Source organism: Camelus ferus, chromosome 32 (genome assembly GCF_009834535.1).
Source record: "Camelus ferus isolate YT-003-E chromosome 32, BCGSAC_Cfer_1.0, whole genome shotgun sequence".
NCBI classification, from domain to species: Eukaryota; Metazoa; Chordata; class Mammalia; order Artiodactyla; family Camelidae; genus Camelus; species Camelus ferus.
Window position 1 is genome coordinate 3218109 of NC_045727.1, and position 26052 is coordinate 3244160.

At 45.6% G+C, this 26052-nt stretch overlaps 1 protein-coding gene across 1 annotated transcript in view; it reads left to right on the forward strand.

Annotated features, from left to right (window-relative positions):
* Nucleotides 1–22472: 22472 nt before the first annotated feature.
* Nucleotides 22473–26052, forward strand: part of ATP2A2 (ATPase sarcoplasmic/endoplasmic reticulum Ca2+ transporting 2) — a 52855-nt gene continuing 49275 nt past the window's right edge. Inside the window, 3 exon segments of the mRNA XM_032471608.1 lie at nt 22473–23123; nt 23840–23857; nt 23945–24027. Of these exon segments, the coding sequence (XP_032327499.1) occupies nt 23006–23123; nt 23840–23857; nt 23945–24027 (219 nt within the window). The 5' untranslated portion in view covers nt 22473–23005.

The window sequence follows — 26052 nt, forward strand, 5'->3', positions numbered from 1 at the left end:
CAATCTACTGGCCTGGTTCGCTCAGGCCTGAGACTCAGCATGAGAACGTGAGGGCAGTGCCAGTCCGGGGGCTGGGAGCTGTGTTCTGGTTTGGGCAGATCAGTCTGCCTTGCTGGGTGACTGTACCCATGCTGCTGCCCTCTCTGTAATACACAGGGTTCCCAAATTATAAAATGGGGACTGATGGTTCTTGTCTCCTAGAAATGTCATGAGACAGAGTAAATTATGATCTTCAAGTGCTTCTGCTTCTAGGAGGCAAGGAACTAAGGGAATCCTGTACTTTTCTCCTTTTTTTTTTTTTTTTTTTTTTTTTGAGATAGGGTTTCCTAGACTCTCTGTGCAAGCCCTTAGAAGACATTTAATCAGATAGCAGTCTGGAAAAAAGCAAACCTGCTCACAAAAGAAGAGAGCCTTAAGTCTCTAAAGTGTTTCCTTCCAAACAGGTCCAGGAGATTCTTTCGTAGTTTCTGGCCAGCTACCTGGAGCAGGCAGATAGAGGTGGTTTATTTTTCTTTCTTCCAGTTTCCCTCCCTGGTCTGATCTCTCTGAGTGACACTGGTTGGGGTGGGGCCCAGGTTATGGGAGAAAACAATGTCCCAGATGCTCAGGTCTGCTTAGTGGATAGTATATTGATCAGCTTGCCCTGTGAGTGGGTAAAAATTAAAGAGTAGCCTTTTTATTGATTTGTGTCTGTTTAAAGGAAGCTGGCAGTCCCTCTGATGGTCTGGTCATCCATGGCACAGTACATCAGGAAGGAAACACCTTGGTTTCCCAGTCTTCTGCCTGCACTACCAGGGTCCAGAGCGCCCAAGCACTAACAGTGGGTTTCTCGTTCTTATAAAAGATCCTTGGGTTCTCAGCTGCGTTATTGGGTCCTGTTGTGGTTGTAACAAATGACCAGACTTAAGACAACACAAACGTATTTTCTTACCTTTCTGGAGATCAGAAGACTTATGAGGCTAAAATCAAGGTGTCAGCAAGGCTGCGTTCTCTCTGGAGACTCTTGGGGAGAATCCAATTCCCTGCCTCTTCCAGCTTCTGGAGGCCACCTGCATTCCTTGGCTTGTGGTCCCTTCATCTGTCTCCCAAGTGCATCTCTCCAGCCTTTCTTTCCGTCATCACGTCTAACTCTTGACCCTTCAGCCTTCCTGCCACAAGGACCCTTGTGATTAAGTTGAACCCCAGCCCTCTTCTTTCTGGGGTTTCTAAGGACTTCTCAGGAATAAGGGTTGCAGTCTTTGTCAGGCCCGGGGGCCAGTAGGGAATTACATTGACTAGAGTCTTTGGGACTTTTCTTAGGACAGGGGGCAGCCTGATATTATAGGCCTTTTGAGCCCCCTCATCTCATAAACATGTTGATAACCATGGAAAGAACTGAGTCCAGGATTTAAAAGAAGAGAGACCCAATATGTCTGGATTATAAGAAACTAAATTAATAAGGGTGAAAACAGGCAAATAGGCTGATATGACATAAAAGCAGCCTAGTTGACAGCTTTCTCCTTCACCCCAATTTTGGAATCATTTCCCCAAGGCACCACCATCCTTTCTATCCTTCAATGCCTGTATTTTTGGTTTGGGGTATTTTCTATTGTTTGAAGGTTGCCTTGCAACCCGTTTGCCTGGAGGATTTAAACAATATAGAGTTTCTTTGCTGAGCAGCAACAGTAGCCAAGAGAGACCGAATATAAACTTTTAAGTCTATTTTCTCAGAGTTCGTACATCAGCGATGGCTTTAAACAGAGTAGCTCCTGCCCCCTGGCTTGCCTCTCCCTGGGGGAGGGGAAAAGGGTGGCTGGTGGAGAACATTTTGTGTTCTCTTATCTTTCATACTAGTGCAGGGGATAAGCACCAGAATAGGAAAACAAAATATCTGGCTATTAATATACCCTAAGTCCTCTAGCACATGGATTGGATTTGTTTATTTGTGAAAGAGAAGGATGCTTCTCTCTGACCGTGGGCTCCCCTGCCAGCTGGAAGGGAACTGGCAGGCGTAGTGCCCTCCGTAAGGTGAAGGGGATAGGCAACCAGGGCCTAATTTCCTACTCAGAAGAGAAAACTCTGACTTTTACCAAGAAAAATGACTTTTCTGGCTCAACCTGCCTCAAGCCCTAGCAGCATCATTCAGGGAAATTAAAGATGGAAAAAAAAAAAAGCAGGAGGATTTACTGTAAAAGAGCCACAGAGCACCCCCACCTCCCCATCAGACACGTGTGTCCGTCACCTTCCTTGTGTCTGACCAGGGGAACCGGAGGACTGAAAAACCTTGCTAGAAGAGAGCACATACTTTCCTCAGAACACTGCTTAACTGGCAGTGAGCGAGGCCGAAACAGGGGCATCTCCCTCCTCACAGGACAAGCCCTGCAGATAGGAAAGCAGCCCCACCTGGCTCAGGTTGGTGGGGGCCCTGTCTCTTACTATATTCCCTTGGACCCCTTAGTGGTTTGAATGAAGAAGGCCCCGAGGAGGTAGTGTTCTAGAGGAGTAGATGGCTAGTTAATGATAAGCCTGTAGCTGGGAAAAAGCCAGAAGGGAAGAGATTTCTTTAGGGGGCAGGAGTGGACACACGCCTGGGAGCCCCGTGCGGCCGTGTCTGGAGCGAGGTTCAGAGCGCCCTTTGACTGCCAGAAGAGGTCTCCACTTGCCACCCACCAGGGTCAGGCCTTCTAAGGTCCCCGAGAACATTTGGATTAGCGGGAGTCCCAGGCAGACGGGGAGAGAAAGAAGAGAGCGGTGTTGGCAGGGCCCGCCCTCTCCAAGAGCAAATGGGGACAAAGGTCGGTGTACTTACAGCTGCCTCTCCCGGCCTGCCCGCCTGCCTGCCAGGCCAGATGCCCCAGGTTGTCCCGGCGTTGCTACATGATGCAGGAATCTGTCATCTCTGTGCCTGCTGGGTCACCCATTTACCCCAGATCCAATTCCCAGGCAGGTAAGGTTAGGACACCTGTGCAGAAGCAAAGGCTTTGGCATTCAGTCGCTTTAAAACAGAAATGCCGTCATGTCTTTACCTGTTCAGTTGGGAGCCAAACGTGTTTGTTACGCGTGTGAAGCTGCTGTTGTGGAAGGAAGTACGAGGGGAAGGAATCTGTAAGCTGCCTGTCTGAAAGGGGGGGTCTCTGTGTAAACCACAGTTCTTCAATCACTCTTAGAACTACAACAGACTTTCTTTGTGATGATTTCTTACACTATGTTTCACTGCCAGCCCAGCATGTTTGAATTTGTCCCTGCTTCAGCAGGTCCCAGTATCCACTGGGAATCTCTGTGAGAATTTAAACAAGCTGGAGGCCACTGAGGTTGCCAAGTATAACCAGGTCTGGCACAGACTTGGCATGAGGGTGAGCAGCAGAAAGAAGCTTTGTGCATTATGAAATCACTGAGTCTCTAGCCCACAGCCCATCTTGTTTGGGATGACAATTAGCAGGGAGGTTATCTGTTTGTGTGTTTTCCTTTTTGGTACCTAGGAATGGCCCTCAGCCAATGAAATGATGCCATAGAAGCTAACATTCCTCAAGGCCCCGTACTAAGCGCTCTCCTTGAATTATCTCGTTCAGTTTCCACCACAGACCCATGAGGTAGGCATGACATGATCCCCATTTAAAGGTGAGGACCCAGGCTCAGAGAAGTTGAGTAACATACGTAAGGTAATCTGCTTTGTTCATCGGTGATTATGACTTTCCAGCACCCTATTCTGAACATAGAGGAAGAAAGATTATGAGGACAAGTATTTCTGAGGGCTACAGTTGTGTACAGGTTTCTTGGAAGCTAGGGCCCTCTTGATTTATATTCCATGGGGCCATCTGAGGAAGTTGTTTAGCTTATGAGGTGATAGATGAGGGCTGGGTCACTTCTGTTTGCGGAGCGTGGGTTGAAGGGTAAGTCAGGACAACATTTCTTCTCTGGTCCCCATCAGGGACTCCGCAGGCCGACCTCTGTGGCTGTGTTTATATCATTATTTTTAAGGCACCAGCACCAGCACAGCAGCTCTAAGCTCTCTCTTCCTTTAGCCATCCTCCATGTGGAAAGAAGCCAAATGGGAGAATTTCCCCAACCATTTCCCTTCAGTGCAGCTGGTACCAACTTGAAACCCAAGACGTTTAACACTGCAGCCCAACTGAAGCCTAGCTAAGCCGTATTTCTTTAGACACAGCAGGAAGCCATTCTGCGCTCTAATATCGAGAACCATCTCAGGGCCCAGGGGGGCTCTGCTTCCTTGGTTTGACCCCAAGGGGTCAGCTGGCTGATGCAGTCCATTCACGGTATTTCTGTAGTATTTCTATTAAGAGGAATACTTCTCCTACTGGAAGAGAGGGGAGAGGATGCCCAAGATTTTCATATTTAGTTGGGAAGCTTCTTGAAAAGTAGTCTCTTTGGAAACGGTGGGTGGTAGAGGAGTTCCTACAGCATTGAAAGAGCTCCCTCCACTTGTTGGGAAATGTCTGTCAAATCCTTGTCCCACCCCGACTAGGAATCCTCCAGCTGCCTCCTTATCCGTTATCCTGGCTGCTGGAACTCTTCTGTGAATAGGCAGTGTTGGTAGTGAACCCCTCGCTCTCCTGGCTGCCCCCACGGGTCACAGGACCCTCCCGTCTGATGCTCCAGCATGGTGACCAGAGTCTCATTCCATCCTGCCAGGCTCCCTCCGTCACACGGACTGCACACACCAGCTTTGCCCCAGTCTGAGTTTCTGAGTTACACTCACTGGCAGCCAGCACTGGCTCTCCCTTCCCAGTGTCCCCATAGCCTCTGGTTAATAAGCAGCTCACATAAGGACACCAAGAACTGCTGTAGGAGGGGGAGAAAAGCCGAGGCTCTGAATACAGGCCAGGAAGCGCTGGACTTGGCCCAGAACTCGGTGGCCGTTTCTGTTCTCTGCCCTTTGGTAGCCTTGCTCACGGGTTATAGAAGGAAGAGAAGCATGAATGCTTCATCTAAAGCCATTGTGGACAGTAAGGCAATGGGATATTTATTTATCAGTGGGAGACCCTTCCTAGAGAATATTAGTCCTCTCCAGAAGAAACCAAATTTCTGCCCTTTGTTCTTTCAAACCTATTTCTGGAAGAGTCTCAGGCCCCTGTTAATTAAAGCACCAAGCTCTCCACTTCCCTCCCTCTCCTGTCTTTCTGAGCTGCCTAGACGGCACTCTTCCCACCCCCACCTTCATCTCCCTTACTATGTTTTACCCCCAAGATTTGGAGATGTCCTTGAGATGTCCCTGTGGAAGGAACCCGGAGGGAGTAGGTGCCCTATCACCCCTCGTTGTCACTTTGGTCTGAATCCAGCCCCGCAAGGGGAGCTGCAGCCCTCTCCCCGGGCCTGCCCATTGTCAAGGTCCTGGTCACCTTTAAAGCCTCCTGCAGGGATCCCCATTGCCAGCAGATCCCTTTCCGAAGCCCAGCACTGTGACATTTTAAACTTGGAAATCCCTAAACAAATATGTCTCACTTAATCCTCACCACGCTGGCCCCCAGTGGAGCCTGTCGCTTGGCCAAACTTAGCAAGTACCACTAGTTCCTGCAGCAAGCGTTCCTCTTGTTCCAGGCACTGTGCTCGGGGCTGGGGACAAGAATAAACAAGGTAAAGTCCCCGTCCTTGAGGGCAGCCTGCTCTTAGAAGAGACACCTGTAAACGGGAGCCCCTCTCACTTAGAAGGCCTCTCCGCTGAGTTCCTTTACCTTCCCGGCTCTCCCAGGCCCTTCTCCTCGCCACTTACTAGCTCAGTCCCTCTAGCTTACTCTAAGGTCCAGACTGCTCATCTGTAAAATGGGGTTATTGACAGGATCTACCTCCTAGAGATAGTACAAGGATTAAATAAAGGCACTTATCTGTAAGGCTCCATAGGGCTAAAGAAATGCTGCCTGTGACTGTTTCCCTTCTGAGGATAACATGTGCCAGGGAGGCTGGTAGAAAGAGAGCTGGGTTTGAACCCCTGTTTCCCTACCCACTGACAACGGTGTGCTTAAGGGCAAAAAACTATCCTCTCTGAGCATCAGCTTCATGGGCGATAAGTTACATTAATTAGAGTACATTAGTTGATGTATGTGAAAGTACCTCACACATTGCAGAAGTTTAACACCTGAGCCCCTTGGAACTGCTTAAGAATCTGACGCCCCTGAAGCTCCAGGAATCCAGAAGAGACACAGAAAGAGGTCCGCGCCTCCTGTAGGAACATGTCCTCCGTTCTCCTGGTTAACCCTTGAAGCTTGACCCTCCCTGGTTTGGTTCTCGTTCTCCCAGAGAGGCTGCTCCGTGATCAGCTGTGTCCCTCCCTCTGTCCTCTGTGCTTCTGTACTAAGTACCTGGAGGCCCTCGTCCTGTCCACACTCAGGCAGCACTCGGCCCGAGATATCCATTGAGCTCCTCTAATCTTTCCCCACAACTCAATCTCCCCCTCTCCTCACCCCCCACTTCATCCCTTGTTCCCCTAGCTTCTTAATCAAATTAAGGGAAAGAAGAGGATTTAGATAGGGTTACTAAATATATTTCTGCTCAGGGGAGGGAGAAACAGAGGAGTTTGGAGGAGGAGGCAGAGTGTGAAATTCCTTAATGGAATGTGCTCTGAGAGCCTCCTTTCTCTAGAATAAGCCCCAGAATCACCTATCTGGATAGAGTTTTCTCTTTGGCAAAGTGCTTCCACAAACATTATCTCATTATGATACAGGCCCAGATGGCAGGGTGCCCACTCCCCGGAAAGGTCTGCCGAGGCCATCACGCGTCACAAGCTGGTCTGACCCTGGTCTGTAGATTTCACAGGACACCCGGGCCCCACCGGGGTGACGCGGCTTTCAGTGGAGCAGGGCACCAACTGAGGGGCCACTCACGGCGGGAGGTCACAGTTTTCCCTCCTGTGTGCTCCCCCCAGCAGATTTGGAATCTTTTTGAAAATTTTTACTTTTTAAAACCTGTCAATGGCATATTGTAGAAATTTTGAAAACGCACCAACTTGTAAAGGCGAAAACAAAAATCACCTGTAACCCACAACTTAACTGCTGATAATATTTTGATAGCTCCTTTACATGTTTTTGAAGTGCACGTGTGCACTTATGTACATGTGTGCACATTTGCAAAAGTGGGATTACTTGCACACGTGTTATTTGTATTCTGCTTTTATATTTAACATGTTATTTTTATGTTCCATTTCATCAAAAACTCTTCTGAAATATTACCTTGAAGTAGCATGAATTAGGGTTTTTTCTTTATTAAAAAATTATACATGTCTGGCCCTTTTTCGCTCCCTCCCCTTCAGAGACAGCCTGCACTCTTGTCTGTGGAGTGTGTACCTACTTGTACTTTAACCTGAGCACCCAACTCCCACACCTCTTTCCTTGCTTTTCTCTTGCCTTACACCCTATGCAGTATGCATCTCTCTAAATAAATCAACCTTTACTCAAAAAAAAAAAAATTACACATGGCCATTGTGAAATAATCATTGTTCATGTTGACTGAGTCTTATAATCAGTAAGGAACCCTACTAAGCACTTTTTATACATGATCACAGTTAATTCTCACAGCAGCTCTCCCAGGTAGATAGACTTGATAAACTCATTTTACAAGTAAGGAGAGTGAAGTCTTGGAGAGGTGAAGAACTTGTCCTAGCTAGCAAACACCCAAGGGATTTCACACATATTTTTGTGCCAAATTGCCTATACCGGTGACCATATTTAATGACTATTCTCCAATATGGATTTATCATGATTAGCCATTCTCTTGTGTTGGGCACTTAAGTTATTTTTGTCATTATAATGAAGCAGTGATCATCTTTGCATAAAACCATCTTTGTTCACATCTCTTGTGATTTCTTTAGTCATTTCCTAGAAGTGAATGACTGAGTCATCATTTTCAAGGCTTGTTACTTATTACCAAGTGACTTTCCAGAAAGCCAGTGTACACTCGCACCAGCATGTGTAAGAGAAGACCCTCTTTAAAGACGGTTTGGTTTGGTAGGTGGAAATTGCATCTCTCGGATTTGATTTACATTTCTACAACCATTTGATTGCTGGTGAGGTTGAACTGTTCTCTCAGGCTTTCATCAGTCAGTCGTAGACCGATGAGTAATTGTCGGCAGTCGTCGCAGAGAGCAACTCGTCCTTCCTGCTGGCACGTCTCGTCTCTCTCCCTGTCCTCACTCTCTCTGCTGATTTTGAGTTTCCTTCTGGACCCAGATAACTTAGGGGTGCATCAGTGAGGAAAAACTGTTTCATATTCAACATGGCCAGTAGGACTTCGGTCTCAAAGAGGACTGGTGTCCCCATTTTGCACCCTCCTTCTGTCCTTTCAGCCCCAGCCACACTATGTAGCTCCCCTAGAATTGCCCCACCCCAGAGCAAAGGTCAGAATTCAGGATTTCCCTTCAGACAAACTGAAGCTCAGCCTGCGATCTCAGACTGTTCTGGAGATAGTGTGGTTTTATTCAGGAAGGTAACTGAGCTGGAGCTCTGCTTTCTCTTCCCAAGAAACTTCAGTTCCTTTTGTTCTCAGGCTAGGTGAGAAAGGGATGGGGGCCAGAAGAAAAAACTCGCTTTCATGAGCCCGTTGGCTGAGGCTGCCTCGGTTCTCCCTACCGAGCTTTCTGACAGGGACCCCTGTCTTTGAAGAGCCCTTTGGTCCTTTGAGTTGGGGAGGAATGCACTGTCATTTCCGACAGGTTGTGTAATCCCTTCTTCTGCCTGGAGCAAGGAAAGCACAGAAGGCACAGCCGGCCCTGACGAGAGGCAGGTGCCAGCAGGTCAGTCACGTGCACCCTCACTATCCAGGAGGAGTTTGCACAAGAGTTCCTCGACCTGGGTTTTAGCCTGAAATGCCTATCCGGACAGGTGTGGTAACTTTGAGCTTACTCCCGCATTGCAGTCACCCCCATCCCATCTGCTGCTCCTGGACCACCAAACACTTCCTCCCTTCAGTAGTTTGGTTTTTTGCCATTGAGTTGTGTGAGTTCTTTATTTTGGACATTAACCCCTTATCAGATAAATGGTTTACGAATGGTCTCTCCCATTCTGGAGCTCGCCTTTTCATTTTGTTGATGGTTTGCTCTGCTGTGCAGAAGCTTTTTAGTTTGACGTAGTCCCACTTGTCTATTTTGGCTTCTGTTGCTTTTGCTTTTTGGTGTCAAGTCCAAAAACATCATTGCCAAGACCAAAATCAAGGAGCTTACTGCCTGTGTTTTCTTCTAGGAGTTTTATGGTTTCAGATCTTACATTCATATATTTAATCCATTTTGAGTTGATTTTTGTGTATTGTGTGAGATAGTAGTGCAGTTTCATTCTTTTGAGTGTAGTTATTCAGTTTTTCCAACACCATTTATTGAAGACACTGTCCTTCCGCATTGTATATTCTTGGCTCCTTTGTCATAAATTAATTGACCATATATGTACAGGTTTCTTTCTGGGCTCTCTATTCTGTTCCATTGACCTACATCTGTTTTTAAAGCCAATACCATACTGTTTTGATTGCTATAGCTTTGTAATATAATTTTAAATTAGGAAATGTGATGCCTCCAGTAAACTCAACTGATTGTGAATGTTAATCACATCTACAAAATACCTTCACTGCAACAACTAGATTAGTGTTTGATTGGATACCTGGGACTGTAGTCTAGCCACGATGACATAAAACTGACCATCAAGGTACCAATCAGTAATATAAATGGAAAGAGAATTGGGTCAACATGCTTTTTCAAAGCATGAGACTCACATATGTGAGTATATTTATTATTGCCAACCCATAGAATCAGGTTTCCATTATCTCTCCCTATTCTCAGATTCCCCAACTGGTGTCTGTTTAGTGGAAACTTAAGATCCAGAGAGGGAAATTAGGTTCATCATGAACCCTCTTTAGAGATGAAACCTCATTTTTCCAAGGCTGATTCAGGTAGGTCAGCTCAGTGGTATGGGTTCCAGCAGACCGCATCAGTAACTACTCAGCCTGAGAACTCTGGGCTGAAGGAGAAGTCTGTATCGAACCTTTCCTCTCTCCTCACTCTTCAACTCTATCCATCACTGAAACTGGAGGATAAGGTTCCAGAGGGCGAGAATGATGTGTGAAGGTCTTTGCGCCTCCTTCCGTGACTGGCACCTTTCCCGCAAGTCTAAGGTGGACCTCTGAACTCCAACAGGTCAAATCTATAGCTGAAGCCAAATGAATCAGGCATAGGTGGGAAGCTGCTGGTGCTTCGACTGACCCTGGTTAGAAGATGATTCAGGATCCCAGGCTCAGGACTAGCAGTGAGCCAGCTTGCCCCTTGATGGGGTGGTTGTACAAAAAAAGAAATAAACTAACTTTTTGGTCTGATACAGAGCTTAAGGGAAAGATCTGAGCAAGGATTTCATCTTTCTATGACTTGGAAATTGAATCATGCATGTCTCTGGGCTTTTCCCTTTGAGAGCTCACGCCAATCAAACCTTCAGAGCCACAGGTGAGGAGCAAAGGAACAGAGAGGAAGATTCTACTAAAGGTTTAGGGTCTGTGCACCTGGGCTTCTGGGAGCCCATTTCATCTACCTCAGTGGCCTCAAGAGTAAAAAAAATGACAGAATGAGGCCAGCAAACTCCTGGTGATAGTTACAGCTCCCTTCCTACAAGAAAGAGGAGGGAAATAAGAAACAAGTGGCCACTCTTCCCAGATTTAGAAAGTGAAAAATAGCCAATATGGAGTCTGAGATGGTCTGAGCCCTGATCCATCTGGAATCACTCTCGGAGGCTAAACCAAGGGGACTGAAGGGCAGAGCTGCTGGTGCCTCGAGCACCTGCTGCAGCGAGTTGAATTAGCAGGGTAGGGAGAACAGGTGAAAGGTAGGCTCACCAAAGTGGAGGCGCAAAGCCAGACAATAGAGCAAGGATCAGAAGGAGGTGGGGCACTACTGGGGACAGGAATGTAAAATGGAGTGGCTTCTATGGAAAACAGTATGGAGTTTCCTGTAAAAAATTAAAAATAGAATTATGATATGATCCAGCATTCCTGCTTCTGGGTGTATGTCCCAAAGAATTGGAAATGGGATCTCAAAGAGATACTGGCACACCCATGTTCATCGCAGCATTATTCACAATAGCCAAGAGATGGAAGCAACCTAAATGTCCTAAATGAATGGCTAAAGAAAATGTGGTCTGTCCACGCAACAGAATTTTATTCAGCTTTTAAAAGAACAAATGCTGATACCTGCTACAATGTAGATGAACCTTGAGGACATTATGGTAAGGGAAGTAAGCCAGTCATAAAAAGACAAGTACTCCACGATCCCACTTATGTGAGGTATATAAGGTAGTCAGACTCTTAGAAACAGAAAGCAGAAGGGTAGTTGCCAGGGGCTAGGGGGAGGGGAAAGAGGGGAGAGGTTGCTCACTGGGTGTAGGGTTCCAGTTTTGCAGGATGGAAAAGTTCTAGCAATCTATTGCATGACAACGTGCATATGGTTAATAGTATTGCACTGTCCACTGTAAAATGATTATGATGGTACGTTTTATGTTATGCTTTTTACCATAGTTTGAAGAAAAAAAAAAGGAGGGAGGGCACAATAAAATTCAATTAGACACGTGCCAAAGGGTGAGCTCAGTAACAAAACTTGGGGTGAAATCCTGTCTGCTGTGTAGATGGACCCCACGCATGGGGCAGGGCAGGCTTCCCTGTCACACCTCATCTGGCCACCTGGTCCACCCTGGAACATGGTCTCTGGAAGACCTTAAACATCATCTTCAACGCATCGGCCATTTTCCATGATACTTCAGGTTGATTTTGTTCTTCCCATATTTTTGCAAATTTTGTTATACTGCACGTCTCCAATAATAACAATAGTAATAACTAGCATTAATTGAAAACTTACACAAAGGAACATTATATGTGATGAACAAGGTGAAAATTAACTATAGTCAAAACTACCCCTGAAAGTCTCTTAAATTGCCACTAAGTACAATCTCCATGATTTAGTGTAAACAGTCCTCCCATATAGTAACTCTCAGGCGAACTAAAGCATAAGAATTTTTGAGGTAGCTCAGAGGAGAGACCAGAAGGAAAGTTTATACATAGATGTCGGCACTCATTCTGCCCTTAAGATAACTGAAATATTGGGAAATGGGGAATGGGGGTAGGGGTAGATAGAAAAATTCCTGCTGACCTGCGGGTTTTACTCAAATTCTCTTTTAAGACTATCAAAAGCCTGACATTTGAAGAATTGTCATCAGCCAATGTCCCTGCAGTGTCAGACCTCATGGCAATGCTGGCTTCAGCTTCCTTCAAGGTAGGAGCAGCCTTTGCAGTCTGAAAGAGGGGGTGGGACCTGAGATCACACCAAGAGGAGTTCTCTACAGTGTGAAACCAGACAGTCTATATACAGGCACCTGCAGTGTCAAATTTGGCAGCTTTAAATGAAGTCTCATCAATTTTGGAAGCAGAGGGAAAAAAAAACAAACAGAGCTAAGTGTTTTGGGAAGGGGGAGAAAGTGAAGTGCTCATTCCCGGTGTCAAGCGGGAAGCCTCACACTGGGGATGATTCATAATCTGGACCGTGGGGGAAAGGGAGCAACAAAGATTTCAGCTCTTTCTGTGTTGTTGTCCTTGTTTATTTTAAAAATATACATAACTGCATAGCAACAAAAGTGAAGTAACCAGAGCTACATATATCTCTGTGGATAAACCTAAAAAAATACAGCAACTCATAATGGTGAGGAAAAGAAGCAAGATGAAGAACGTGCACAGAACTGGTGAGGCTGACGTAATGGTCTGAAAAATGCAAAGCACTACAGTTTGCAAAATCGTTTTGGGATCTATATATCTGTAGTCAAAATATAAGAATATGCATGAGAATGACCAACTTCAAGTTCAGGGTGGAGGTTATAATTGGGAAGGCAAGGCGGAGAATGAGTTCAAGGAGCTCAAAGAAACCCCCATGGTACCAATCATGTATGTCTGACACGATGGTGGGTAAATATTATGTTATTATGGTACTTTTTTATACGTCTGGCAAGTTTCTTACTAAAAAAAAATGAAGTCTCTATAACATAATAATCATAATTATGTTAATGATGTGTTTGTTGTTATGAGATTAAACCAAATTTTTTTTTAAGGGCATTGAACCTTAAGATGAGCATGAGATAAGGTGTGTCCCTACCAGCTCTCTCAGGCCCTGTGCTCTGCACTCCACGTGCCATCTCTCATTTAACTCTCAGGAAAGCTACAGGCAGTAGATCCTGTCTAGAATCCAGTAGAAGGCGGTAGATCCGCGTTTGACCAGTGAGGAACTAGGGACACAGGTTAAGTAGTTTGTCTAAGAGCATACCTCCATTACCAAGGGGCTGCAATTATTTCCCCACAATTTCCAAAAGGTGGTATTTTAAAGACTTGTGATGACACAGAACCACACAGCTGGAAGGAAAGGGCAAGTCACAAGGTACAGCATCCCTAGCATCTGCTGCATGCAGAGCGCCCAGTAGCCTGCAGTCTGGGTCTAGCACGCTAAGCCTTTCCCTTCCCTCCCCGCCCCATGCTCTTTTCTAATTAACACTTATTTGCCTGCGATCAGATCTCCTTAAATCCCAGTGCCTACAGGTCGCTGATCTTGGGGGACTGAGAGAGTTAGACCTAACTTTTCTTACATTCCACCGACGTCTCAAATTTTTATTCTTGGTTACAATGGGCACATTTTGCTTTATGTCCCCTTGTGTGTGCATACTGCTTTAGTTGGGCAATGGTAACGCCTTTCTCCCGTAATCGTTGGTGGGGAAGTGAGCAGTCAAACTCTTGATTCTATAAACTTCAGTAGTATAAAGTCAGCAGCGTGTGTGGTACCGAGATGGCACCCCACAAGGGAAAATGACTCCCGGTGGCTCTCGTTGTTTTGGGGCTTGTTTGCGTTGCCGTGCAGTTGTAATGGAAAACGAATAAAAATAAAATCCCGGGGCCCATTTTGGCCAGCACTCGGGAAGCTAATCCCACTGTCCTGGCAGAATTCCAGCTCAGGTCACTGCATTCTGCTGGCGGAAGCCGCCTTGTGCAGTGTTCAGTGGCTGTAACTTTCTGCTTGCCTCTCTTTTCTCAGCTCCCTGTGCAGTGAATGAATCAGCTGTCCCTTCCCCACACTGGGGAGGATGTAGTTCTGCAGGACTTAGAAAGATCCCCTCCCCTTACCATAGTGGGAGTAGGGACTGATCTGGGACCAGGTAACTACCCTGGTCCAAGGACCAGGCACAGAGATAGTTGCAACAGGCAAGATCTATGTACCTGTGTCTTTCTCCGAGTGCATTTGTGCAACCGTGATTCAATTCAGACTCCTAGCTTCAAGAGACTTTTCAGGAATTGTCTAGTTTCTTTCCAAAAATCTATGCATATACTCCCTCCATTTGTTTTGTAACATTTTAATGCAAATTTTAAATGATTCTTTATCATAAGTATGTAGAAATTTATCTCCCTTCCACACACGTATGCTTTTGTTTCTCCTTTTAATTGTTTTACAGATTTTTTTTCCCTACTGTTTAACTTTCCCATGAAAAATTGGCTGCCTTTCATGGTGTGAGGAATAGATCCAGTCTATACTCTTTTCTATACAAAAAAGTCTTCTATTCCCACTGCTGATTGAATAGTGATTTCTAATCGTGGGACTTCAGCCAATGACTTCACCTCTCAGAGAATCAGCTTTCAGTGTCTGGAAAAATAGGGATGATAATGATACCTACCAGACAGGCTTGTCCTGGGATGGAATGAGATGACACATTGCATGCATGGCAAATCTGTGTCTGATAAATGATGTCTTCCTTTTTGTCTCCTTTTCTTCCTTTTTATCTGCATCAGCCTATTTTTTTTTTTCTAGAACTTTTTATGAACCTACCACCATTGACATCAAGCCTGGCTTGTATGATCCAAAGATTGTCTATCCCAGGTTTTATATTAGAAAGCTACTAAGTAGGAAGGTTGGGGGAAGTGAGGAGAGGGTGAAGGCACTTTTCTTGAAAAGACCCATCCTAACAATGCATGCACTTTCTTTGCTTTCGTGTGACCAGGCTATTCCTACAGCCCCCTCTCTCCTCGGGCAGAGAATCCTCTTAGAGTCTGTTCTGAGGCCACAAAATGCCCCCCTCTCCAAACTGCCATGTGAGATCTTTGGGGGAAACCTGATTTTTGAGGACAAAGCTCTATGTGGGGGTTGCTTTATTTTGGGGCTGGGGTGGGGGTAGGAGTTGGCCAAGGGTTTGCTGCATTCCAGGAAGAGAGAGGACTCTGCTCTCCTCTGATGAGTCATGGGAGAGAAACGTCGGATGTTTGCAGACATCTCCCGCCAAGCCTCCGCTTTCTTGTACTCCACCCATCCCCCATTTATGCAGATTGGACCCACCTGAGAAGTTTCCAATGTACGCTTGAAATCTAAAGCAAAGGCCATGGGATCTACCACCTTTTGAGATGGAAAGCAGCTAAGAGAAGAGCAGGCAGCTGTCTTGTACCTCTGGACTCTAGCATGTGAGACACAAAACAGGACCTTACAATGGGTGTATCTGTCTCCAAATCAGGACATGATCTGGGTGGTGCAGGAAGACTAAGTGGACGAACAGGGCTGTCCCCAGGGGGCCTGCTCGGAAGCACTGCTCTCCTGCGTGGAGAGAAGCCACGGGTAGGGGAAAGGAGCAAAGGGGACTGCGGAAAAGAAGGCAAGAGCTGGGACGAGAGGGGAAGTCTTGCTACTGAGAGAAGCCAGGAGCGTCTTTCAGGGGAAGGGGAAGGCTGAGCCGGCTGGAGAGGCACCGGCGTGGCGGGGTTGTGCTCAGAGAGGACCATTGCCTCAGCCTCGGCAGGCTGCTGGAGCCAGATGGGGCTCATGATGCATCCTCCCAGATGGAACGAATCAGGCTTGTCAGACATGCTTCCCTCAGGATACACAGTGTCCCCCTCCCTCCCCCTCTCCCAAATTAGGAGAGAATCACAAGGTGACTTGGGAGGGCAGCCAACCTCCTGGGATCTTTTGTCAACTATCAGGTAACTACAGCGAGATCACAATAGGAGATCTAAACATGCCTCCGCCACCACCACCCCCTTTTTTTCTATTGTGGGACATCAAGGGAGCAAGCTGGTCAGCTTGGGAACAAAGATCCTATTCTAGGAATTTGTCCACTGCAACCCTATCTGCTCGCTGCATTCACAGTTCTTGGATTTCTGCCCGACGGAAACTCTACCTGCTCACTGTGCTTCCACTACTGCTAGAGCAACACCCTGGCACCCGGCAGCGAAGGCAGAATCGGAGTAACTCATCCTTTAAAGTTAAAATCGCATTTAATCACCGTTCAGTTTTTCTACCAGCCTCAGGAAGCCGCGTCATGTCTGCATTTTAAGCATTTCGTTGTTTAAGTTCTGAGCACTTTAGGGGGTGAGGAAGGAGGGCAATGGAGGAGAACTTTTGAAATCTTTCCACAAAAATCAAAGAACAAACCGACTGGAGGGAAAAATAGCTGCTATATTTAAACAACATTATCCCATCAGGGAGCTATGGTTTTGAAAACCATTCCCCAGTACTTTGTTTGGCACTGCTGTGTGGGTTTCTTTTCTAATTTTTTTTTAAATGGTAACTTTTTTCCCCCTGAGCAGTTATAGCAAAGGAAGGGAAGGGCCTCATTGGTTCATTTGGTAGACGTGTAATGAGCACCTGCTACCTGGCCCCACACTGAGTTAGGCACTGGGGACACAAAGTAAAGGGAACATTCTAAGTCCTTAAAGCAGATAATTGCCTCACATTCATTCATTATTATGCCTGTATTCTAAATGCGTATGATTCCTGTCCTCCTGGAGTTTATAATCCAGTGAATAAGTGCTAGTGATAAGTGTAATAACAGAGTCCTGGGCATATGTGTGTCCCATTTGCTTTTCCTTCTGCCCCAAATGCTGTTCTCAGCTCTGAATATGCAAAATTGCTGTGTATTATTCATGGCTCACTTCTCAGAGGGAGGGTAGCCCCGCCCCCCCCACCTGTCATTCTCTTACGTGTGAAGGATCTAGGGCATCTCCAAATAAGGTTTCCAGTGTTATATGCTAGTGACTTCTGCTTTCTCCACGCCAGTCAGATCTTTGACTTCTCTCGGTGAAGGAGGCATCTTTTGTTTTGCTTGCCCAACATTCGTTCCCCTCCTTCTGGTAACAGCATCATAGCTTTCCTCTGGGGTATTGTTTTCCAGGGCGTGGGTCCTGAACTAGCAGCATCAACATCACCCGGGAACTTGTTAGAAATGCAACTTCCTGGGCTCCATCCCAGATCTACTGAATGAGAATTCCAGAGGGAGGGCCCAGCAGTCTGTGTGTTCACCCGCCCTCAGGTGATGTTGGTGCATGCCAAAGTTTGAAATCACTGCTTTTGGGACCCACTTCTCAACTGTCAGTCCAAGTAGTTCAGGTGGGACTGACCACAATCCCTGCTTCCAGGGGTGGGCACATGACCCAGAAAAAATAGCCCTTTCCTTCCATTGAAATTGCTAAACTTGGTGGGCTGTAAACTGGAGATGCTCAGGGTGATGTCTGCTGCCATGTGGAGAGAGCCCACAAGACAGTAAAAAGCAAAGGAAAGCAGCAGAGTCAAGGATGGAGAGAGATTCTCAGTTACTTTGAGCGCCTGGATCAAGCTGTTGTTCTGAATTTGGAATCTTCCCCCAATAAGTCCTTCTTTCATAAGCATAAGCTAATCAGTTGGTTTTTCTGACACTTAGGCATCAAAAGAATGGGGGAGGGGCAAATTCTGGAAAAGACATTCTGTTAAGTTTGGCAAATTCTCAGATGTTACAGTTATAGTAACACAAGCCATGCCAAACTGGGCACATTTCTGTGAAAAGACCTCTAGAATATGGACTGTTGGTGACAATTTACCTGGATCTTAGCAACACATTCAACAGAGTCCTCTTGTGAAGTTCTCATGGACCAGTAGAGAAATGTGGGCTAGATAATACTATAGTGGACTAATATCCCACAGTCAAGACTTTAATTTACATAGCAAAGAATGTAAATAGTGTAGCAATTCTGCCCAGCATTCTGCTCAATAAGCATGTGTTCCCCAGTCAGTAAGAGACAGCAGACGTGACTAAGTGGGATGGCCTTAGTTCCCACTTACCTTATGGTGCCAGTTCTAATTCTAATACGTAAGTATGTATTTTTGATATGACATGATCCTTATAGAAATAAAAGCAAAAATAAACAAATGGGACCTAATTAAACTTACAAGCTTTTGCACAGCAAAAGAAACCATAAACAAAACGAAAAGATAACCTACGAACTGGGAGGAAATATTTGCAAACAACGTAATTGACAAGGGCTTAACTCCCAGAATATACAAACAGCTCATACAACTCAATAACAACAAAAACAAACAAACAAGCCAATCAAAATACAGGCAGAAGACCTAAACAGACATTTCTCCAGTGAAGACATATAAATGCCCCAATAGGCACATGAAAAGATGCTCACTATTGCTAATTATCAGAGAAATGCAAATCAAAACTACAGTGAGGTATCACCTCACACCAGTCAGAATGGCCATCATTCAGAAGCCCACAAATGATAAATGCTGGAGAGGCTGTGGAGAAAAGGGAACCCACCTACATTGTTGGTACGGATGTAATTTGGTGCAGCCACTATGGAAAACAGTATGGAGATTCCTTTAAAAACTAAAAATAGAGTTACCACATGACCTAGCAGTCCCACTCCTGGGCTTACATCCGGAGAAAAGTCTAATTCAAAAAGATACATGCACCTCAGTGTTCAGAGCAGCACTATTTACAATAGCCAAGACATGGAAGCAACGTAAATGTCTGTTGACAGATGACTGGATAAAGAAGTTGTGGAACACTACTCAGCCATTAAAAAGAGTGAAATAATGCCATATGCAGCAACATAGATGGACCTGGAGATCGTCATTCTAAGTGAATTATATCAGAGAAAGGCAAATGTCATATGATATTATTTATATATGGAATCTAAAAAAAAGCAAAAGACAAACTTATTTACAAAACAGAAACAGACTCATAGACATAGAAAACAAACATGGTTATGGGGTGGGGGAGGAGGCGGGAAGGGGTAAATTGGGAGTTTGAGATTTGCAGATACTAACTAATATATATAAAATATATAAACAATAAGTTTATACTGTAAGCACAGGGAACCATATTCAATATCTTGTAGTAACTTATGGTGAAAAAGAATATATGTATGTTCTTGTATGACTGAAACATTATGCTGTACACTACACCAGAAACTGACACAACATTGTAAACTGACTATACTTCAATGAAAAAAATATATATATACAATATAATAAAATTAAACAAGAAAAATTACAAAAAATAAAAAAATTTTAAAAGAGGAAAAATAAGAAAAAAATACACATACAGAAAATAACCGAACAACTGGATTTAATTGTTCAATTGCTATTAATCAACTTGGCTATAGGTTCCAAAGTCAGGAAAGTGAAAATCTTATAATGCACTCTCCTGCCTCCTTACCCCTGGTAACACTTTATTGTACAGATGATTCTTTTGGTTGAGCACCTGATGGAGTCAGCTTGACTTAAGGATCATTTTTTTAAAATTGAAGTATAGTTGATTTACAGTGTTGTGGATTTCTGATGTACAACACAGTGATTCAGTTATGCATATATATTCTTTTTCTTTATAGGTTATCACAAGCTATTAAATATGGTTCCCTGTTCTATACAGTAGGACCTTGTTTATCTATTTTGTATATAGTAGTTTGTATCTGCTAATCCCAAATTCTAATGTATTCCTCCCCAAATCTCTCACCACCTTTGGTAATTATAGGTTTGTTTTCTATGACTGTCTGTTTCTGTTTTGTAAATAAATTCATGTGTCATTTTTTTAGATTCCATATATAAATAATATCATATGACATTTGCCTTTCTCTGATATAATTCACTTAGAATGACGATCTCCAGGTCCATCTATGTTGCTGCATATGGCATTATTTCACTCTTTTTAATGGCTGAGTAGTGTTCCACAACTTCTTTATCCAGTCATCTGTCAACAGACATTTACGTTGCTTCCATGTCTTGGCTATTGTAAATAGTGCTGCTCTGAACACTGAGGTGCATGTATCTTTTTGAATTAGACTTTTCTCCGGATGTAAGCCCAGGAGTGGGACTGCTAGGTCATGTGGTAACTCTATTTTTAGTTTTTAAAGGAATCTCCATACTGTTTTCCATAGTGGCTGCACCAAATTACATCCGTACCAACAATGTAGGTGGGTTCCCTTTTCTCCACAGCCTCTCCAGCATTTATCATTTGTGGGCTTCTGAATGATGGCCATTCTGACTGGTGTGAGGTGATACCTCACTGTAGTTTTGATTTGCATTTCTCTGATAATTAGCAATAGTGAGCATCTTTTCATGTGCCTATTGGGGCATTTATATGTCTTCACTGGAGAAATGTCTGTTTAGGTCTTCTGCCTGTATTTTGATTGGCTTGTTTGTTTGTTTTTTTGTTACTGAGTTGTATGAGCTGTTTGTATACTCTGGAAGTTAAGCCCTTGTCAACTGCATTGTTTGCAAATACTTTCTCCTAGTTCGTAGGTTGTCTTTTCATTTTGTTTATGGTTTCCTTTGCTGTGCAAAAGCTTGATTGGTTATTTTCTAATCTGGGATGAATGTCTAGAAGTTCTATGGGATCAAGACATAGAAGTCAGAAGTCATGAGTATCAAATTTGTGTGTAACCCAAGTTTGAGTGTATAGCTAAAACATCACTTGAAGATGAAGACTCCAGAGGACCGCAGCACACTACGAAAATGGGCCAAAGTGAATGTGAAAATATCCCATGGCAGAAACCAAGCCACGGAACAGAGATCCTAAATCAAATACTTCAAGCTGAGAAAGGTAACAGTTCTCCTGCCTGGAGTGCCTTTATCTTCGCCGAGGTGAGGCTGAAGAACTGGTAAAGAAATGGTGCAGACCTGGTCTGAGAGGGAAAAGAACCACCAGCCCTCCATTACCACACCCCATCCCCAGCATGCAGTCACGTGTCCTTCCTGGAAGAGGCTCCAATTCTGTGACCTAACCAGTTTCCACCTTGCTTCTCTTAGTGCACTGCTATACACTAGAATTTTTTTGTGTTTGGTGTAAGGTTTTGTTGGTCCTTTTCCAAGTATCAATCAAAACTGCATGCCAGCCTCCACTCCTTGGAAATAATTAAATGAAATGACACGCCTGATTTTTTGGCTGATAATGCACTGTTATTTGCATCTGTTAAAGGGCTTTATCTTTAAGTCCTGAGGCTGAGACATCTGGAACAACTCAGGTGACTTTTGCTCTGCTTTGGCCCATGTGGATGGGGCACGGTAGCGAAACACAGAAGTGGACTAAGTGCTTCATTCTGCGACATAGTCCCTTAGGGAAACTGCTCTTTGTGATGCGAATATGTTCACCTTTTGTTCATAAATTCAACACGAAGGCCCCTTTCGCTGTTAAGTAAACTTCTTTATACTGACAAAATTCCGTTTATCTTGCTGTTTCCTAGGTTTTCTACAGACCTCACGAGCAAATTATCTGTGGTTTAAGGATAGATTTTTAGATTAAAGTCCCTATTGGGTAAAGCGGAGGTCTCGAAAATAGCCTTGATCTTAATACCCAAGCGAAGCACCTTCTAGCACAACTCTTGCTGCTATTTAGCTGTTACAGTAGCGTAATCTGTGACTTCCATGCAGACATGTATCAAAGGCTGTGTGGGATATTAAAAATAAAATGAAACCTCCTTCTTCCTAAGAGTGGAATTCCCTCCAAGCACAGAACCCGCTGGGGAAGGGCTGGTATTTGCATGCGGTGAAGCTCTCGGCTGGGGGTGTGGGATGCGGTGTTCCTGAAGCGACTGATGAGGGATTCTAGCCGTGTGGGAAGTGAACTGCGGAATTCCCCACCTTGATTCCAGAGAGGGCTCAAGAGGAAACAGATTAGGATGCAGAACGCGGCCCTGGAGGCGGAGGGCGAGGGGGCGAGCCGAGGATACTAACCCCAGGGCGCTTCAAGAAGCTCTGTGGGGACCGAATTCTTAGGTTCCTTCCGTCTCGCCTTCCCAGTCACCCACCCCAGCCCAAGGCCAACCCTGAAGGGCAGGCAGTTCCCTCGGGGCGGTGAATGCAGGGAGCCCACCGTGAGCCCGCCACTCCCTGGGTTCTACGTCTGCAGGTGGTTGGAGAGGCGCAGATCCAGAACCGCACGAGCCAGACCGGGGTCCAAAGCTCGCCCTCTGCGGGCCCGCCGGCCGCAGAGCGCAGTCCGCGGGCGCGGCGCGCGCCGGCCTCGATCCGGGTTCCTGGGGGCGGTGCGCGGGAGGGGGCGGGGCTTGCGCGGCCGCGTGGGCGCTAGTCGCGCGGGAGGGAGGGAGCCGGAGGGAGGGGGCGGGGCCGCGCCGTCCGCGCCGCGCTGGGCCCTCTCGGCCAATGAGCGGCGTCCACATGCCGCGGCGGCGGCGAGAGGGGAGGCAGCGGCGGATAAATGCTATTAGAGCAGCCGCCGCGGAGTCGTCCCCGACGCCACCTCCTTCGCCGCCGCAGTTTCCTCCGCTGCTGTCGGGGGTGCGGAGCTGAGGGAAGAAGGCGAGCGCGCTGAGCACCACCCCGCCGGCTCGCCTCCCTCGCTCCGTTCCGCTCTCAGGGGTCGGCCGAGCACCCCCTCCTCCAGCCCGGGCGGGCCCGAGAATCACCTGAAGAGAACGGGGAGGGGGCTCGGGGGCCGCGGCCTGCGCTCCCTGCGGGCGGTTGAGAGTGAAGGAGGCCCTCCCTTCTGACCAAGGGAGGGAGGGTCGGGAGCCCTCCCCCCTCCAGCTGAGCCCGGGGCGGGCGCCGGCGAGGGCCGGGCAGCAAGAGGGGTGGTTGTCTGGGGGAGGGGGCGCGGGGTGATTCAGCGCCGGGCGAGGCGGAAGCGGCTGGAGGAGGAGAAGGAGGGGGAGAGGCCAGTCCGCTCCTGGGCGCCCGGGGTGGCACAAGCCCGCGGCCCGAGTGCGAGGCGGAGGCGAGGAGGCCGCGGGGACTGGAGGCGAGGCCGGCTGGGCCCCCGCAGCCATGGAGAACGCGCACACAAAGACGGTGGAGGAGGTGCTGGGCCACTTCGGCGTCAACGAGAGCACAGGACTGAGCCTGGAGCAGGTCAAGAAGCTCAAGGAGAAATGGGGCTCCAACGGTAGGTGCCCGGCGCCGGGGGTGCAGGGGCCCCGCGCGGCTCGGCGCGGGCCCGAGAGCCAGGGAAGATGGCTGACCGGGCTCCACCTCGTGGGTTTCGGCTCTGCGCCCGCCGAGGGCTGCAGGCGGCGGGTTGAGCCCGCGCGCCCGCCCTGCGGGAGAGGGCTTGCAGGCGGGGGCCGCTGGGGTTGGGTCTGCGCTTCCTCTCGACCTCCTCGTGGTTCCAGCGTGGTTCCAGCCCTTGACCTTCTCCGCACGCGGCTAGCTTGGCGGCCTCTCACCAGCAGCAGCTGGCCCCGGCGGAGGGAGGGGAGTCTCCTGCAGCTGGATTCAGCCCTGCGAGACATTTTCTCGTCCCCAGCCGGTTTATGAGGCGTCACTAGTTTGACAATGCCTCTGACGGTTCCTGTACTACCCAAACTTACACATCTGGCTGAAGTGATGACAGAGCTGAAATGATTCCTTGTTTCAGGAGCCCTGTTTAGGTGGCCATGAGATTCCGCGTTTTGGAGTAGACCGATGCAACAAATACTGCATTTTTTTCTTGGGGTACTCTTTTAGTATGGTTTCCATTAAAAATGGTTGAATGTTCATATACCTGGGTATCTCTTTGAAAGACAGTGATAATTTAATAATTCTTTTTGTAAGGACAGTGCTAAAATGTTTTTTCCCTTCCTCCTTTTGACATGTTGCTTGGCGGATTTCTACATTCTACAGAGTTACCGGCTGAAGAAGGTAAGTAATCGTAACATGTTTTTACCCCCCCCCCCGTGTGCTGATTGTTAAGATGACATTTACAACAAATATGTTTGTTTCTAACAGGAAAAACCTTGCTGGAACTTGTAATTGAGCAGTTTGAAGATTTACTAGTTAGAATTTTATTGTTGGCAGCATGTATATCTTTTGTAAGTATAAAGAAATTTATTTTCTTCCACAAAAGTTGAGAATATACCTAGATGGAAAACCAGGAAACTAATGTCTGTTGAGTGCAAGCGTTATATTTGGAGATTTACTTATTTTAATTGGGGGAGGTGATTAGGTTTACTTACTTATGTTTAGAGGAGATACTGGGAATTGAACCCAGGGCCTTGTGTATGCTAAGCATGCGCTCTACTACTTGAGCTATACCCTGCACCCTGTATTTGGAATTTTAAGCTGTGTCTTCATGTTTTGTAGTGGTGTTTTTTGGTTTTTTGGAAAACCTAGGTATTTTAAAATTAGAAACAAAGCATTTGAAGCCATTCGTGCACAGAAAATAAATGGATGCCTGAAATTTACAGTGCAGTTAGAAATTATATCCAAATGTGGCAAGGTCTTGTAAATTCTTGTGGTTTATCAACCTTTAATATCAAAAAGTTCTTTATTGGAAGGCCTTTTCTGTTTTGAGTTCTTCCATTGTGTAAGATCATACTAAGATGATGTTAGACTCTTTGTAGTCTGTAAATAGAACTTACAAAAGGAATATTCCAGTTGCTCTCCCTTCCTGGTAATGGCAAGGTGACAGTTGTTTCTGACAGTGACAAGAATGATGACGGCAGTGATGGCACTATTGTTGACCAAATTTGGTCACTGACCTTTAGGGTGGTATATTTATCTAAACTGGACCCCTGTCTTGAGTGACTCCTAGGTTGAGAGAACAAGGTTCAGTACAGTTAGTTCTAGATCTTAAAAGAAAAAATAAAAGCATAATAATTTTTCTTGTTTTGTATGTACTTACGTGCTTGAGTCCTGTATGGTTGCTAAGAAACTAGTGAAATGCAGAGAACTACAGCAGAAGAAAGGTGATGGGGGTTGGCAAGGATATTTCTAGGTTATTAACATTTATTTTCTGTTCAATATTTTTTTATTGCTTTTTTTTCTTGGGCAGTGGACTACGAAGTTTTCCTTAAAATGGTCATGAATAGGATACAGATGTCCCTAATTCTAACAGCGTGAGATGCCTTTTGTTCTTAAATTACAGTATTTTATTTTTATAAAAACCAAGGTGGGAAGTGAAATTCAGTTGGTGCGATACTTTTTCAGGCTTTGCAAGATTGACAGCTTCAAAGTTTCATTTTTGTATGTTTGTATGTATGCAAGCCCCAGGGATTTACCTCAGGTCCTTATTGACAGCCATACCATAGAGGGCTATTTTGAGAACTAAATAAACAAAGCAGTGGGCATTTCTTTACTTTACGTAAAGGAAAAAAATTGGCAAGAGGTGAACTTTTTGGAAAGTTTCTGTACACAGTTTCTGCCATGAGACTTTAATATATCGCACCATGTTAGCCAAGGGATGTGTAGCCATTAATAATTAATTCCTGATGAATCTTTTCTGTGGTTTTCATTGAAAAAAATTAAGAGAGTATCATAGCAAACCATTCAGTGTCTTGAGTTAATCACTCCACACCTTTTATGTCTGTTTTTCTTGATTAATTAAAAAAAAAAATCCTCAATGACCGCTGTTTTACCAGCTAAGATGCAGGAGTGGAGCCATTTGATTGACTCCATGTAGTTTCCATACATTGTCATGGGACAAAACAGATATGTTTGCACTAATATATTTATATTTAAGCTGGCTACAGAATTCTAAGGTAGTCTCAACTTTGGTGGTTTTAATACTGTGGTTCAGTAAGGTCTTTGGAGACCTCTTGGAAGGTAATCAGCTGGGGTATACATGCCACAGATAAAATAAATTTTTATTGAGTTACCGTGTGTGTGTAACTGAAGGCAGTGTTGTAACATCAGTGGCATCATTTCCAGTAAACAAGCTGTTGACTATTTGGGTTATATAGGATCTCTCAAGTGGCCGGTTTGAGTGACTATATTAATACTTGAAGTAATGATGTGATTTTTTTTTTTTTTTTTTTTTTTTTTTTACTTTGAAGGAAGGAGCTTATAGCTTCTAGGCATTTCCAAATGGGTTTTTAAAATAAATGCTTTAATTTTGT